General features: G+C 43.9%; 1 protein-coding gene across 4 annotated transcripts in view; it reads left to right on the forward strand.

Annotated features, from left to right (window-relative positions):
• Nucleotides 1-15,013, forward strand: part of ADK (adenosine kinase) — a 598,204-nt gene that overhangs the window by 71,591 nt on the left and 511,600 nt on the right. For all 4 annotated transcript variants that reach the window (XM_008269935.5, XM_089313496.1, XM_008269936.5 and 1 more), the window contains exon 3: nucleotides 10,993-11,046. In XM_008269935.5, the coding sequence (XP_008268157.1) occupies nucleotides 10,993-11,046 (54 nt within the window). The remainder of the gene's footprint in view (nucleotides 1-10,992; nucleotides 11,047-15,013) is intronic.

Consider the following 15,013-nt stretch of genomic DNA (forward strand, 5'->3'; position numbering starts at 1 on the left):
ATATTTTAATCAACCTTTACTTTTTATTTATTTATTTTTAAAGATTTATTTATTTATTTTAAATGCAAAGTTTAGAGAGGTAGAAGCAGAGAGAGAGAGGTCTTCATCTGCTGATTCACTCCCCAGATGGCCGCAACGGCCGGAGCTGCGCCGATCTGAAGCCAGGAGCCAGGCGCTTCTTCCTGGTCTCCCACATCGGTGCAGGGGCCCAAGGACTTTTGCCATCTTCTACTGGAAGAGCTGGATTGGAAGTAGAGCAGCTGGGACTCAACTGCTACCCATACGGGATGCTGGTATTGCAGGTGGAGGCTTCACTTGCTGTGCCACAGTGCTGGCTCCAATTTTTAGCATAAGGTTTTAATTTATTTTATTTAAAAAGCAGAAGAGGAGGAGGAGGAGGATGTGGAAGAGGAGGAGAAGAGGAAGAGGAGGGAGGAGAGGAGGAGGCAGAGAAGAGAAGAAAGGAGGAGGAGGAGAGGAGAAGAGGAGGGGGAGAGGAGGAAGAGGAGGAGAGGAGAAAAGAGGAAGAAGAGGAAGACAGAAGAGGAGGAGGAGAGGAGAGGAGGAGGGGGAGAGAGGGAGGGAGAGAGAGAGAGTGAGTGAGTTTTCCCATCTTCTGGTTCATTTCCCAAATGCTCACAAAGCTAGGCACTAGGCTAGGCCTGAAGCCAGTAGCTGGAAACCCAGTCTGTTTCCAGTGTGGGTGGCTGGAACTTTATACTTTATTCATCACCTGCTGCCTCCCAGACTGCCTCTTCTGAATAGTAGCTGGAAGCTGGAATTAGGAGTGGAACTGGGACTTAAACCCACACACTCCTAATATGGAATATAGGCTGCTTCACTGCCATCTTAACCTCTACCCCAAACCACCAAACCTCAACCTTTATTTTGTGGTTGAAAGAGGTAACTGAAGGAGCCAGCCGTGGTGTAGTAGGTTATGAATCCAGTTGCAGCTCTGGGATCCCATATGTGTGCCAGTTTGAGTCCTGACTGCTCCTCTTCTGATCCAGCTCTCTGCTAATGGCCTAGGAAGACAGTAGAAGACCTGGAGGAAGCTCCTGTCTCCTGGCTTTTGATTGGCCCGATTCCGGCCTTTGCTGCCATTTGGGGAGTGGACCAGTGGATGAAGACCTCTCTCTCTGTCTCTCCCTCTTTCTATCTGAAACTCTGCCTCTCAAATACCATTAAATAATTTTTTTTTAAGAGAGGTAACTGAAGCACAGTAATTTTTAAAAATATTACCGTATTCACACTGTCTATCTTATTGGGTCTGTCAATTCTGTAAAGGTTTGCAGTGATATTGTTGTCATTCTTTGGATGGACTATGTGGTAATATTTGTGCAGCTCTGTGTATTTTTACTTAAATTTTAAGGGTGGTTTTAGTTCCAAGTAATTGGAGAATATTATATTTTCTTCCTGCTATCTACCAAGTCTTTGCTTGACATAATTTATGTGAGGTTGGGCCCAGCATCTTGCTTACAGATAGGCTACTTCTGGACATTAGTGTCTCCACAGAGACCTTTCATGGCCTTCAATTTTATGGTAGGCTAATCTTCAGGGAAAGAGCACTTGAGAATAAAAAATGTTTGTTTCATTTCTTTATAAAAGCAGTGAATGTTGCTGTTCTTGAGCTAATGGCATTGTTTGTTTATACAGTTAGAGGTATTCTGGTAAGAGGGCAGGGAGAGATACTTAATAAGTGTTAAGTTGGGTGCTGGCCAGTTTCTGTGTATGTTACTCGATCAGAATAGCAACCCTGTGACATGGTTCTAGTATCATTAGAGAAATTAAGTGACCTGCCCACTTAATTTAATGACAAAATCAGGCTGAGAATGTAGGTCTTTTGACCTTTGACCTTTTGACTCTTAATCTACTTAGAAGTTCTCTTTGTGGAAGCTGGAGATCTGATAAAAAAAAAAAAAGGACCCTTTCTACTGCTCTCTCTCGTTTCCACATCCTTTACTCTTTGGTATGTGTGTCATTTTCCTCTACTAAGTTAGCCAAAAACAAACAAAAAAACCTGAGAAATAGACTACCACTGTACCATTTTGTTATCTCTTATTTTTGGGAATTGAGTTCAATTTGAATCTTTAAAATGATTGTAAAAGCAGAATGCCCACAAAATCATGTCATTCGGAAGCAAAGCACAACCAAAAATAGACCATGCTTTGCATTATTCTGGGAAAGATATGGTGGGAAATTCTGTTAAGTTGACTTTTTCCTTTGACATTTACTGATTTAGAACATTAACATTATTCTACCCTACAACACATTGTATATGTTCTGTTTTGTCAACAGCAGTTAGATTGACAAAACAGGACATACCAAGTTAAGAACTCTGTATAGTTAAAAACACACTAAACAAACTTCACTGTATGTTTCAGTGGGAAATACCTATAGTTAATCAGTAAGGATTGTGGTCCTGATGGCATATTTGTTTTACATTTGCTTTTTTTTTTCTTTTTTTAACAGGCAGAGTGGACAGTGAGAGAGAGAGAAAAAGGTCTTCCTCTGCTGTTGGTTCACCCTCCAGTGGCCGCCGTGTTTGGCATGTTGCGGCCGGCGCACTGCGCTGATAAGAAGGCAGGAGCCAGGTGCTTCTCCTGGTCTCCCATGGGGTGCAGGGCCCAAGCACTTGGGCCATCCTCCACTGCACTCCCTGGCCACAGCAGAGAGCTGGCCTGGAAGAGGGGCAACCGGGACAGAATCCGGCGCCCCGAACAGGACTAGAACCTGGTGTGCCTGAGCCGCAGGCAGAGGATTAGCCTATTGAGCTGCGGTGCCAGCCACATTGCTTTTTTATTTTTTATTTTTTAATTTTTAAAAATTTTTTTGACAGGCAGAGTTAAACAGTGAGAGAGGGAGACAGAGAGAAAGGTCTTCCTTTTGTTGATTCACCCCCTACATGGCCACTACCGCAGGCGCACTGTGCCGATCCAAAGCCAGGAGCCAGGTGCTTCCTCTTGGTCTCCCATGCGGGTGCAGAGCCCAAGGACTTGGGCCATCCTCCACTGCCTTCCTGGGCCAGAGCAGAGAGCTGGACTGGAAGAGGAGCAACCGGGTCAGAATCTGGAGCCCCAACTGCCACTAGAACCCAGGGTATTGGCGTCGCAGGCAGAGGATTAGCCAAGTGAGCCGCGGTGCTGACCTTATTTTTTTTGAAGGTTTATTAATTTTTTTTTGAGAGGCAGAGTTACAGGCAGAGAGAGGGAAAGACAGAGTCTTCCATCTGCTGGTTTACTTTCCACATGACGCCAACAGCTGGAGCTGGGCTGATCCAAAGCTGGAAACTAGAAACTTCCTCTGGGTCTCTCATGTGAGTGCAGGAGCCCAAGCACTTTGGTCATTTTCCACTGCTCTCCCAGACCATTAGCAGGAAGCCTGATCAGAAGTGGAGCTGCTGGGACTCAAACTGGTGCCCATATGGGATGCCGATGCCTCAGGCGGAGGCTTAACCTACTATGCCACAGTGCCAGCCCTGCATTTACTTATATAGTTTACACTTTCTCTTTTTTCAAAATGAGTTTAAGACATTTTTAGTTTATATGCACTATCTTTGGTGTATTTTTTAAAGGTGTTTTATGAAGATTTTTTTCTTTACAAATGACTATGTATTGTCCGGCGCCACGGCTCACTAGGCTAATCTTCCACCTTGCGGCGCCGGCACACCGGGTTCTAGTCCCGGTCGGGGCGCTGGATTCTGTCCCAGTTGCCCCTCTTCCAGGCCAGCTCTCTGCTGTGGCCAGGGAGTGCGGTGGAGGATGGCCCAGGTGCTTGGGCCCTGCACCCCATGGGAGACCAGGAGAAGCACCTGGCTCCTGCCATCGGATCAGCGCGGTGCGCCGGCTGCAGCGCACCGGCCGCGGCGGCCATTGGAGGGTGAACCAAGGGCAAAGGAAGACCTTTCTCTCTGTCTCTCTCTCTCACTGTCCACTCTGCCTGTCAACAAAACAAAACAAAACAAAACAAATAACTCTGTATTAATGTGGAGCTTGATTATAGTTGATGAACTTTGGAAATGTCTTTAAGATGCCTGGAGAAACAGATCACCTGTAAGACTGACCTTTTTCTAATTTGCAAGCCAAGTCAGTGTTCCAGTTTTAAAGGTTAGAAGATTATTCTTTTAGGCAGCAGGATATATTATTAATAACTATAGGTTATTTTATTTTTTTTTAGATTTTATTTATTTATTTGAAAGGCAGAGCTACAGAGAGGCAGAGAGAGAGAGAGAGAGAGAGAGAGAGAGAGAGAGGGAGAGATCTTCCATCCACTGGTTCACTCCCCAGATGAGCCCAACGGCCGGAGCTGAACCGATCTGAAACCAGGAGCTTTCTCCAGGTCTCCTGCTTGGGTGCATGGATCCAAAGACTTGGGCCATCTTCTACTGCTTTCCCAGGCCACAGTAGAAAGCTGGATTGGAACTGGAGCAGCCAGGTTCTTGAACTGGCACCCATATGGAATGCCGGCACTGCAGGTACGGCTTTAAGTGTTATGCCACAGCGCTGACTCCACTATAGGTTATTTTAGTGGTGTTTCAAATGGTTATTAACCTAAGGTTGGATAAAGTAGATATCAGTAGTGGCCAGCGCTGTGGCATAGCGGGCAAAGCCACTGCCTGCAGTGCCAGCATCCCATATGGGCGCTGGTTGGAGACCCGACTGCTTCACTTCCGATTTGATGACCCAAATCCTGAGGAGGCTTCTGGCTCCTGGCTTCACATCAGCTCAGTTCTGGCCGTTGCGGCCATCTGGGGAGTGCACCACTAGTGGAAGATCTCTTTCTCTCTGCTTCTCTGTAACTCTGCTTTCCAAATAAATAAATAAATCTTTAAAAAAAATAAGTAGATATCAATAAAGGAGATTTCTATGAGACATGCTGATCTGGAGTCAGAAGTTTATAAATGAATCTATATAAATATCAGTATATTTATAGACATATAAACAAACATGTACAAGGTACATGTGTGCTAAAGAATTTGGCCTTGCTCAAAGAGAGGTCCATCTGGGTAGTAATTGACACCATAATTGATAAAAGTATCTTTGTTTATAGCCGGGGCCGGCCAAAGTGTTACCAAAAAGTCAGCCATGAGACTTAAAGTCAGGACTTTTCTTATGGTGTCAGTCCTTCTGGAGGCTGAGTTCAGCCATATGGACGGTTTACCAGTCAATCATGCCTACATAATGAAGCTTCAATAAAATCTCTATAGACACTGAAGCTGCCCTGGTTGGCATTACTCTGTGCCACATTGTCACATACTGATCCTGAGAGGGAAATTTGTCTTAACTTCACTGGAAACAGAACAAGGAGAGACTCATTCATATATAACCCTCCCAGACACTGCCCTAGGTTTTTCTTCTCTTGGCTTATTTTGGCCCGTGTCTTTTCCTTTACTGAAACTGAGCATTCAGTAGCTTTAAGTGAGTTCGGTGAATCCTTCTGAATTTATTGAACCTGAGGGTAGTTGCAACTTGTAGCTACTTTGGGAAAGAAAGCAGTTGTGGGTATTATGTCCTCAAACTTTGTAGTTTGGCCAATACCAGGTACTATATATGTATAAGATTCTTAGATAGCAGTGTGGAAGAGTCAAGAAAAAAATGAAAATAAAATTAAGAAAAAAAAAGCAAAGATATGAATAAAAGTTACTGGAATCTGAGAAGTCAAATCAGAGAAAGGAATACTTTAGGAAGACTGACTGCTTTAAAGCGTATTTGAGAGTAGATCACTAATTTGCTTGGAGGACAGTTCAGAATGGATCATGGAAATTCACTGTTAAAGACATGAAAATTGGGAGAGTAAAGTTTCCCCTTGGGCATTTTGATCAAAATCAAGCTGTTCTTGCCTCCCCTGTTCTTGCCTGTTATGGACCCTTTCTTCTGGCCCCTTTTCTTAGGCCCTTCAGATTCTTATCCTGAGAATTTAAAAGGGAAAGTTGTTTTGGGGGAAGGAGCAAGAAGACACAGAAGATGGGAAAGGAGGAGAAAGTTGGGAAACAGATAAAAGCTGACCTCCCTTTTTTTTTTTTTTTTTTAATTTTTTGATAGGCAGAGTGGACAGTGAGAGAGAGAGAGACAGGTCTTCCCTTGCCGTTGGTTCACCCTCCAATGGCCGCCGCTGCAGCCGGCGCAGCGCGCTGATCCGATGGCAGGAGCCAGGAGCCAGGTGCTTTTTCCTGGTCTCCCATGGGGTGCAGGGCCCAAGCACCTGGGCCATCCTCCACTGCACTCCCTGGCCATAGCAGAGAGCTGGCCTGGAAGAGGGGCAACCGGGACAGAATCCGGCGCCCCGACCGGGACTAGAACCCGGTGTGCCGGCGCCGCAAGGTGGAGGATTAGCCTATTGAGCCACGGCGCCGGCTCCTGACCTCCCTTTTTTTTGAATCTTGTAGATTTACTCTCCTCTACAAACTTTATTTTGTGTTGTTACCATTATACATTGTACTATTTAGCTTTATTGTAACTCTCATATTCTGAGTAGTTATTTTATTCTGATTTGCTAATGAACTGTGAGGTCTTTCAGATAAGAAATGCATGTTTTTATTTTTATTTTTATTTTTTTGACAGGCTGAGTGGACAGTGAGAGAGACAGAGAGAAAGGTCTTCCTTCTGCCGTTGGTTCACCCTCCAGTGGCTGCCGCGGCCGGCGTACCGTGCTGATCCGATGGCAGGAGCCAGGTGCTTCTCCTGGTCTCCCATGGGGTGCAGGGCCCAAGCACTTGGGCCATCCTCCACTGCACTCCCTGGCCACAGCAGAGAGCTGGCCTGGAAGAGGGGCAACCGGGACAGAATCCAGCGCCCCGACTGGGACTAGAACCCGGTGTGCCGGCACCGCAAGGCGGAGGATTAGCCTAGTGAGCCGCGGCGCCGGCCGGTGTTTTTTTTAAAGATTGATTTATTTATTTGAAAGAGTTACACAGAAAGAGGAGAGAAAAAGAGAGAGAGAGAGAGGTCTTTCATCTGTTGGATCACTCCCCAATTGGCTGCAACGGCCGGAGCTGCGCCGATCCAAAGCCAGGAGCTTCTTCCAGGTCAGGTCTCCCACGTGGGTGCAAGGGCCAAAGACTTGGGCCATCTTCTACTGCTTTCCCAGGCCATAGCAGAGAGCTGGATAGGAAGTGGAGCAGCCTGGTCTTAAACCGGCGCCCATATGGGATGCCTGTGCTGCAAGCCAAGGCGTTAACCCGCTGTGCCACACAACTGAGCCCAAAATGTGTTTTCATGTTTCACTTTCACAAGCCAGACAGAAAAGTAGCATTAGTTAAGTTCCCCTTATGTATGTACCAAGCACTTTGTTAAAACATGGATGTTGGGGATGTTGGCCAGTGCTGCGGCTCACTTGGCTAGTCCTCCGCCTGTGGCACTGGCACCCCAGGTTCTAGTCCCGGTTGGGGCGCCGGATTCTGTCCCGGTTGCTCCTCTTCCAGTCCAGCTCTCTGCTGTGGCCCGGGAAGGCAGTGGAGAATGGCCCAGGTGCTTGGGCCCTGCACCTGCATGGGAGACCAGGAGGAAGCACCTGGCTCCTGGCTTTGGATTGGCGCAGTGCACCGGCCGTAGCGGCCATTTGGGGGGTGAACCAGTGGAAGGAAGACCTTTCTCTTTGTCTTCCTCTCTCACTGTCTAACTCTGCCTGTCAAAAAAAAAAAAGGATATCATCAAATCCAGTGGTTTCAAATTTTTAAACTTTCGTGTTCCATAAGTGTATTTTGATAAATAAGTACTTCACATATTAATGTATATGACTTTTTTTTCTTGCCTTTTTTTTTTTTAAATTTATTTGACAGGTAGAGTTATAGACATAGACATAGACATAGACATAGAGAGAGAGAGAGAGAGAGAGAGAGAGAAAGGTCTTCCTTCCATTGGTTCACTCCCCAAATGGCTGCCACGGCCGGCGTGCTGCACCGTTCTAAAGCCAGGAGCCAGGTGCTTCCTCCTGGTCTCCCATGTGGACGCAGGGGCCCAAGCACTTGGGCCATCCTCCACTGCTTTCCTAGGCCACCTCAGAGAACTGGACTGGAAGAGGAGCAGCTGGGATTAGAACCTGGCGCCCATATAGGATGCTGGTGCTGCAGGCGGAGGATTAACCAAGTGAGCCACAGCACTGGCCCCTCTTCTTCCTTTTTTAAATTTATTTTTTATTTATTTGAAAGGAAGAGTTGGAAAAGAGAGAAGAGAGAGAGGAAGGGAGGGAGGAAGGGAGGGAGGAAGATCTTGTATCCACTAGTTCACTCCCCAAGTGGCCACACCACCAGGGCTGGGCCAGACGGAAGACAGAGCCAGAAGCTTCATAAGGGTCTCCCACGTGGGTGCAGGCCCAGGCACGTGGACCATCTTCCACTGCTATCCCAGGCATGAGAGCAGGGAGCTAGATCGGAAGTAGAGCCGCTGGGACTTGAACCAGCACTCATATGGAATGCTGGCACTGCAGGCTTTGGCTTAGCCTGCTACATCACAGCGCTGACCCCAATGTATATGGTTTTTGTAACTTTAAATAAAACTAATAATTCATCCTTTTTAATAGACTCTTAATACCATAGTGATTTCATATCCACTATCCTTCAGAAAAATAAACAAGTTTTATTTTTTAAAGATGTATTTATTATTTATTTGTAAAACAGAGTTAGAGATTGATATTCCATCCCTTGTTTCACTAACAAAATGACAGCAACAATGGGGTTGGGCCAGATTGAACCAGGAGCCAGGAATTCCATCTGGTTCTTCTTTTTAGGTGGCAAGGGCCAGTCTTGGGCCAACTTCTTCTGCTTTCCCAAGCACATTAGCAGGGAGCTGATTTGGAAGTGCAGCAACTGAGACTTGAACTCGCATTTGTATGGATGCGGGCGTCACAGGTGGCAGCTTAGCTTGCTGTGCCATGTCAGCTCCAACTTTTTTAGCATTAAAAAACTTTGTATCCCCCCCCCCCCAAATTTGTACTTCTTTTGCACTTTTCCTCACCAGATTTTAAAAAATTTTTAAAATTTTAAAAAATATTTATTTGAAAGAATTACAGAGAGAAGTAGACACACACACACACACACACACACAGAGCAAGAGAGAGAGAGATCTTCCATGCTTGCAAACAGAACATACTCTCAGAAGTCCCAGTTTCTGATTTTTAGCTTAATTCTTTATAGAAATGATGTTTAAAACAGGAAGCCCTGTAATTAGTTTGTCATTCTTTAAAGACGGCGTTGCAGACAAAATTTCATGGATCATTCCTCGTTGAACACTGCAGGGCATACAGTTCACTTCCATTAAGGATGGGTGAAAGATAGGCTGTTTATAAAGTGAGCAAAGAGATTTGTGAGAGAGCACACAGAGAAGGGAAGCTGACATGGTCTTTTCACCTGGACCTTTGAACCATGGTCAGGCAGATTAGTTTTATAAAAGCCTGGAACAAATAGAAACCCAAGGCCTGGAAATTATTATTATTGTTGTTTATCTGTTTCCATATGCCTCTCAGAAAGTATTTACCCTCAGTGGTACAAATATACAGTACTATGAAATGTTCTTGATTTAATATTTACAGCAACCTCTGTTTTATAGACTTAAAGAAGGGAAGCACTTGGGCCACGCTGTGGCACAGTGAGTTAAAGCCCTGGCTATATATAGGTGCCAGTTAGAGTCCCAGCTGCTCTACTTCCAGTCCAGCTCCCTGATAATGCACCTGGGAAAGCAGTAGAGGATGGGTGGTCCAACTGCTTGGGCTCCTGCACCCACATGGGAGACCCGGAAAAAGCTCCGGCTCCTGGCTTTGGCCTGCTCAAGCCCCAGCTGTTGCAGCCATTTGAGAGTGAACCAGTGGATGGAAGATCTCTCTCTATATATATATCTACCTCTCTCTGTAACTCTGCCTTTCAAATAAATAAAAAATAAATCTTAAAAAAAAAAAAAAAAAAGAAACTGAAGCACTTGGTCCTTGTTCATTAAGATGGTACATGACTGAGTCAGAAACTTCAAAATTAGTTCTTCCTCATGTATCTCACTATTTAATACATAACCTGATACAAAGTAGTAACTGCATTTTTTTTTTGGACAGGCAGAGTGGACAGTGAGAGAGAGAGACAGAGAGAAATGTCTTCCTTTGCCGTTGGTTCACCCTCCAATGGCCGCCATGGCCAGCGCGCTGCGGCTGGCGCACTGCGCCTATCCGAAGCCAGGAGCCAGGTGCTTCTCCTGGTCTCCCATGGGGTGCAGGGCCCAAGGACTTGGGCCATCCTCCACTGCACTCCCTGGCCACAGCAGAGAGCTGGCCTGGAAGAGGGGCAACCAGGACAGAATCCGGCGCCCCAACCGGGACTAGAACCCAGTGTGCCGGCGCCGCAAGGCAGAGGATTAGCCTACTGAGCCGCGGTGCCGGCCTGCATGTTGTTTTATCAGTTCTTTTTATTTTTAAAAAATATTCTATTTATTTATTGTAAAATCAGAGTTAGATATATTTTCCATCGGTTGGTTCATTTTTGAAATGGCTGCAATGGCCATGAATGGGCCAAGTCTGAAACCAGGAGTAGGTGGCAGTGACCTGAGTACTTTGGGCCATCTTCTGCTGCTTTCCCAGGCACATTAGGAAGGACGTGGATCCGAAGTGGAGCAGTATAGACTGGCACCTGCACTCATAAGATGCTAGTGTTAAGGTGGCAGCTGAATGAGCCACAGTGCTGTCCCCTTGTGAGTTCTTAAATACCTCACATTGTAGTTGTTTCTTGGGATGTTGAACGGCTGGATGAGAGTAGTATTACAGATGATTCACCATAGAACAGTGTAGTGAAGATATCTTGCATTTTTGAAGCACTGTCAGTGGAAGTGACTAATTGAATAGCAAAGAACCATCTGCTTTGACATTCTTGGTGTTTTATCAGTTAAATCAGAGATCTGTAACAGTGTAGTAGTGCTTGTTTGGTAGGGATCAACTAAGTGTTGTTGATAATCATATGTCTGTGAGGCAAATATATTTCTTTGTTTAACTGACCAGTGTATTTTTGTTTCTATATGATAGGTATTCTCTGAAGCCAAATGACCAAATTTTGGCTGAAGACAAGCACAAGGAACTGTAAGTTCATTAAACCATAGGTTGTATATAGTTAACTCTAAGAACTAGATGTCTGTAAACAATCTGGTTTTTAAAACTATATAAAATGTCTCTCTGTCTCTCTCTCTCTCACTGTCCACTCTGCCTATCAAAAAAGAAAAAAAAAAAGAAAAAAAAACTATATAAAATGTAAAGGTATAATTAAAACACTGTGGCCTTCAGCCTAATAGGATTGGGATAATTTATGTCACATAAAGTTAACATAGGAATTGTTCCTTATAAATATCAAAATATGTAGTATTGTTTTTTCATCTAGATTACAGAAGTTTTGGGAAATATGTCACTTCATTTTTTTTGTCGAGATAAAAATAATAAATTGTCATTGTTGGTTTTTGGGTCTGTCTTAAGGTGCCTCCTCCATTCCCATGCTGAAGATGGAGAAATACAATTTTTTTTGTTGCCTTATAAAAAAGTAAATCCATACCTATGGTTTAGCATAAGATAAAACTTTAAATGTTAAGTCTGAAGTGTGAATAAAATTTTGTTGCCTTTAAAAATTTTAATGTATTTCTTTTGTGCCTCTTTCAAAAAGTAACTGTATTTAGGATTCCTGGATATTTGCATTGCTGTTCTTCTCCCCTGTTGTAGTACTTAAAAGATTGGTACCTCACAAGAGCCTAGGGATTTTAGTTAAAAAGGAAAAGTTTGGGAATTTTTAAATTTATCTGAATCTTTTGAGTTTCTTAAGATTAAGCAAAAAGAGGGAACTTTAAAAAACTTTTATATGCTTCTACATTCTAGCTAGTTTACCTTCTTCCCCATTGTATAGTATGAAAATGATAATGTTAATTATTACATAAACACTGAAAGTCAATTAATACTGTAGCCTGTTTATTAAGTATATTGATGGACTTTACAAACTTCTTTGGGAGTTTCCCTAATGTTTAACACTCTGATGTTAAAAACATTGTTTTTAAACATCTAACTCGAATTTCTCTTGGTTTACTTTAATATAATCTTAATTTTTACTTGCCTTTGCGGACAATAACTTCTTTGATAGAGTATTCCAACACTTATTAGTTCTTCAAGTTACTGATTTTTCTAAGTACTTTTAAATGCTTTTTTTTAAAAGTTCTTCCCTGAGCCTTTTCCAAATTGTTTCCTTTCTTCTCTCTTACTGAAGAGATCATACTAAGTGTTAATTGTAAAATGCTAGGACCAGTGTGTGGAGAGGTAGTTTTTTAAAAGAGTTCTTAAAGATTATATACCCATTTTGTGCTAGCTTTTAACAATATTTGTATATTCTAGCCTCATTTGATTATAGTAACCATTTTGGGTTCTCACGTGTATTATCAAGAAATTTTGTGTATTTTCTTTCTTTTTTGCCAAATCTGGTCGGTAATGGAAGGTGACTATCACTGTACCCTTGGTTAGTTACTTGTTATTTGTAGATCTGGTAACAGAGCTGTTTTGGTTTGGGAATTAAGTACTCAGTCAACCTAGACTTTTGTAGACTGTAATAAGTACAATATCTTTATTTAAAGGATTTATTTATGTTATCCAAAAAAATTCATGTTAGTGTGTTCATTCATTTAAAATTTTTTTTTCTTTTTTCAGCTGTCCAAGTTATAATTCTTTCCCATGGGTAGAGTTTAGGTAATTGATATTTTTTCTTAGATTTTCTGATAAATTTTGAACGTAGAATACTCACATCTATACACCCATATCCTTACCACCTAGATTTTATTATTCTCATTTTACTGTATTTGCTTTATCACCTGTCCATTCTTCTATACATCCATTAATTTGACAGGGTTTTTTTATTTTTTTGATGGGTTTTGAAGTAAATTGCTTTCCCTTAACATGTCAACGCATTTATCCTTAATTATCAAGTTTAGTATTTTGGATTTCTTTTTAAAATTTTGCCTTTTCTAGAATGTGTTATATATGGAATCATATGACAGCCTGTTTTTTGTGTTTTTCTTTTTGAAAAGGTGATTTTTTTTTCCTTTATTGGTGCTGAAAGGAAGGATGGATAACATGGAGAAAATAAAACTGTGAGGCTCGAGGCCCATGTTCTGTACTTATTTGAGTGTCAACTTGAGGCCCATCCCTGCTCTGACTGCAGACCCTGGACCTGGGCAGGCTGGGGCAGGCTGTGGGGGCATTGTTGTGAGCGGACAGCTTTTCTTGCTTTCAGCTCCTGGATGGGCATAGCCCAGAAAAGCTAGGCCTCCAGGCCACCTTTTGTTCATTCTTTTGCTTGGCATCTCCTGTTTCCTCCAAAAATTGGGAGCCCAGCTGCAAAAGGGCTACTTGTATGTGTAGGAAAAACGGTGATGGCCACCCTTCTACCTGAGACTTCCAAGGGGGAGGTAGAGGCCCTCTCACACAGGGGGACCTGTGGGAAGGGGCTGCGCCTACCGCTCCTTGTTTTGTGGGTTGCTTTCCTGGCCTGTACCTCAGTGACTACCTCAGGACAGCCTCTCCACAGTGAGGTCTTGGGTCCTGTCAGAGTCTTCAAGACCTGGGACCCGTATGTTCCCAGGGAGCAGGCATGTGAGGAAGGCTCCTGCCATCAGTATTGCCCAACTGAAAGAGCTGTGTGGACAGCCCCACTTGTTCACCCCAGGGAGACCCTTGTGCTTCTAGGGTGGGAGGCAAGGGACATTACCTTGGAACTTTGTCAGCACCATAAACATGGTGGTCTCCTGGCCCTTCCATGCTCCAGATTCAGTCACCAGCCCTTAGTGCTGGCCACCCTGAAGCCAGCAGCCTGCAGTACAAAGGTACAGAAGTGGAAGACAGGCTGGGTATCTGAGGGAGTGGTCAATATTCCACTTGGGGTATCCACATCCCTTTATTAGAGTCTGCTTCCAATTCCCATTTTCCTTATGCTCATACACACCCTTTGAGGCAGCAGGTGATGGGTCAAAAACTTGGGTCTCTGCCTGTCATGAGGGAGACTCTCATGGCCTTGGCCTGTCCCAACCCTGGCTGTTGTGGACATTTGAGGAATGAACAAACAAATGGAAGATTGATCTCTCTCTGCCTTTCAAATAAAAAAAAAAAAATCAGTTTTTTAAAAAAGACAATGTGGGACTGGCCAGCCTGTTTTTTATGTAGAAGTCTCTTTCACTGAGACCTTAATCTTTCTTAATTCCAATCTTTTAAGGTAGACTTGATTCATCATATTAAAAAATATAGTCTACCAGCACTTTGGCATGCTTTTTTAAAAAATATATATATATTTAATGTATTTGAAAGGCAGAGCTACAGAAAGAGGGCAAGACGTAGAGAGAGAGATCTTACTGCTGCTGGTTTACTCATCAAATGGCCACAACAGCTGGGGCTGGGTCAAACTGAAGCCAGGAGCCAGAAACTTCTGGGTCTCCCATGTGAGTACAGTGGCCCAAGCACATGGACCATCCTCTGCTGCTTTCGCAGGTGCATTAGCAGGGAGCTGGATCAGAAGTAAGGCAGGCAGGACTCAACCAGAGCCCATGTGGGATGCTGGCATTGCAGGCAGGGACTTAACTCTTTGCACCACAGTGCCGGCCCCTTTGGCATGCTTTTTAAAAGTGTACCCTGTGGGGCTGGCACTGTGGCGTAGCGGGTAAAGCTGCCACCTGCAGTGCCAGCATCCTATATGGGCGCTGGTTTGAGTCCTGGCTGCTCTGCTTCCAATCCAGCTCTCTGCTGTGACCTGGGAAAGCAGTATAAGATGGCCCAAGTCCTTGGGCCCCTGCACCCATTTGGGAAACCTGGAAGAAGCTACTGGCTCCTGGCTTCAGATTGGTGCAGCTCTGGCCATTGCAGCCATCTGGGGAGTGAACCAGTGGATGGAAGACCTCTCTCTCTGCCTCTGCCTCTCTGTAACTCTGCCTTTCAAATAAATAAATATTAAAAAAAAAAAGTGTACTCTAATTCTGTATACAGTAAGAGAATATAATTGTAACTTTATCTTGAATTGATTTATATTGAAAAT

This window comes from Oryctolagus cuniculus, chromosome 15, assembly GCF_051225735.1.
Source record: "Oryctolagus cuniculus isolate XC-2025 breed Fujian yellow rabbit chromosome 15, ASM5122573v1, whole genome shotgun sequence".
Taxonomy (NCBI): Eukaryota; Metazoa; Chordata; class Mammalia; order Lagomorpha; family Leporidae; genus Oryctolagus; species Oryctolagus cuniculus.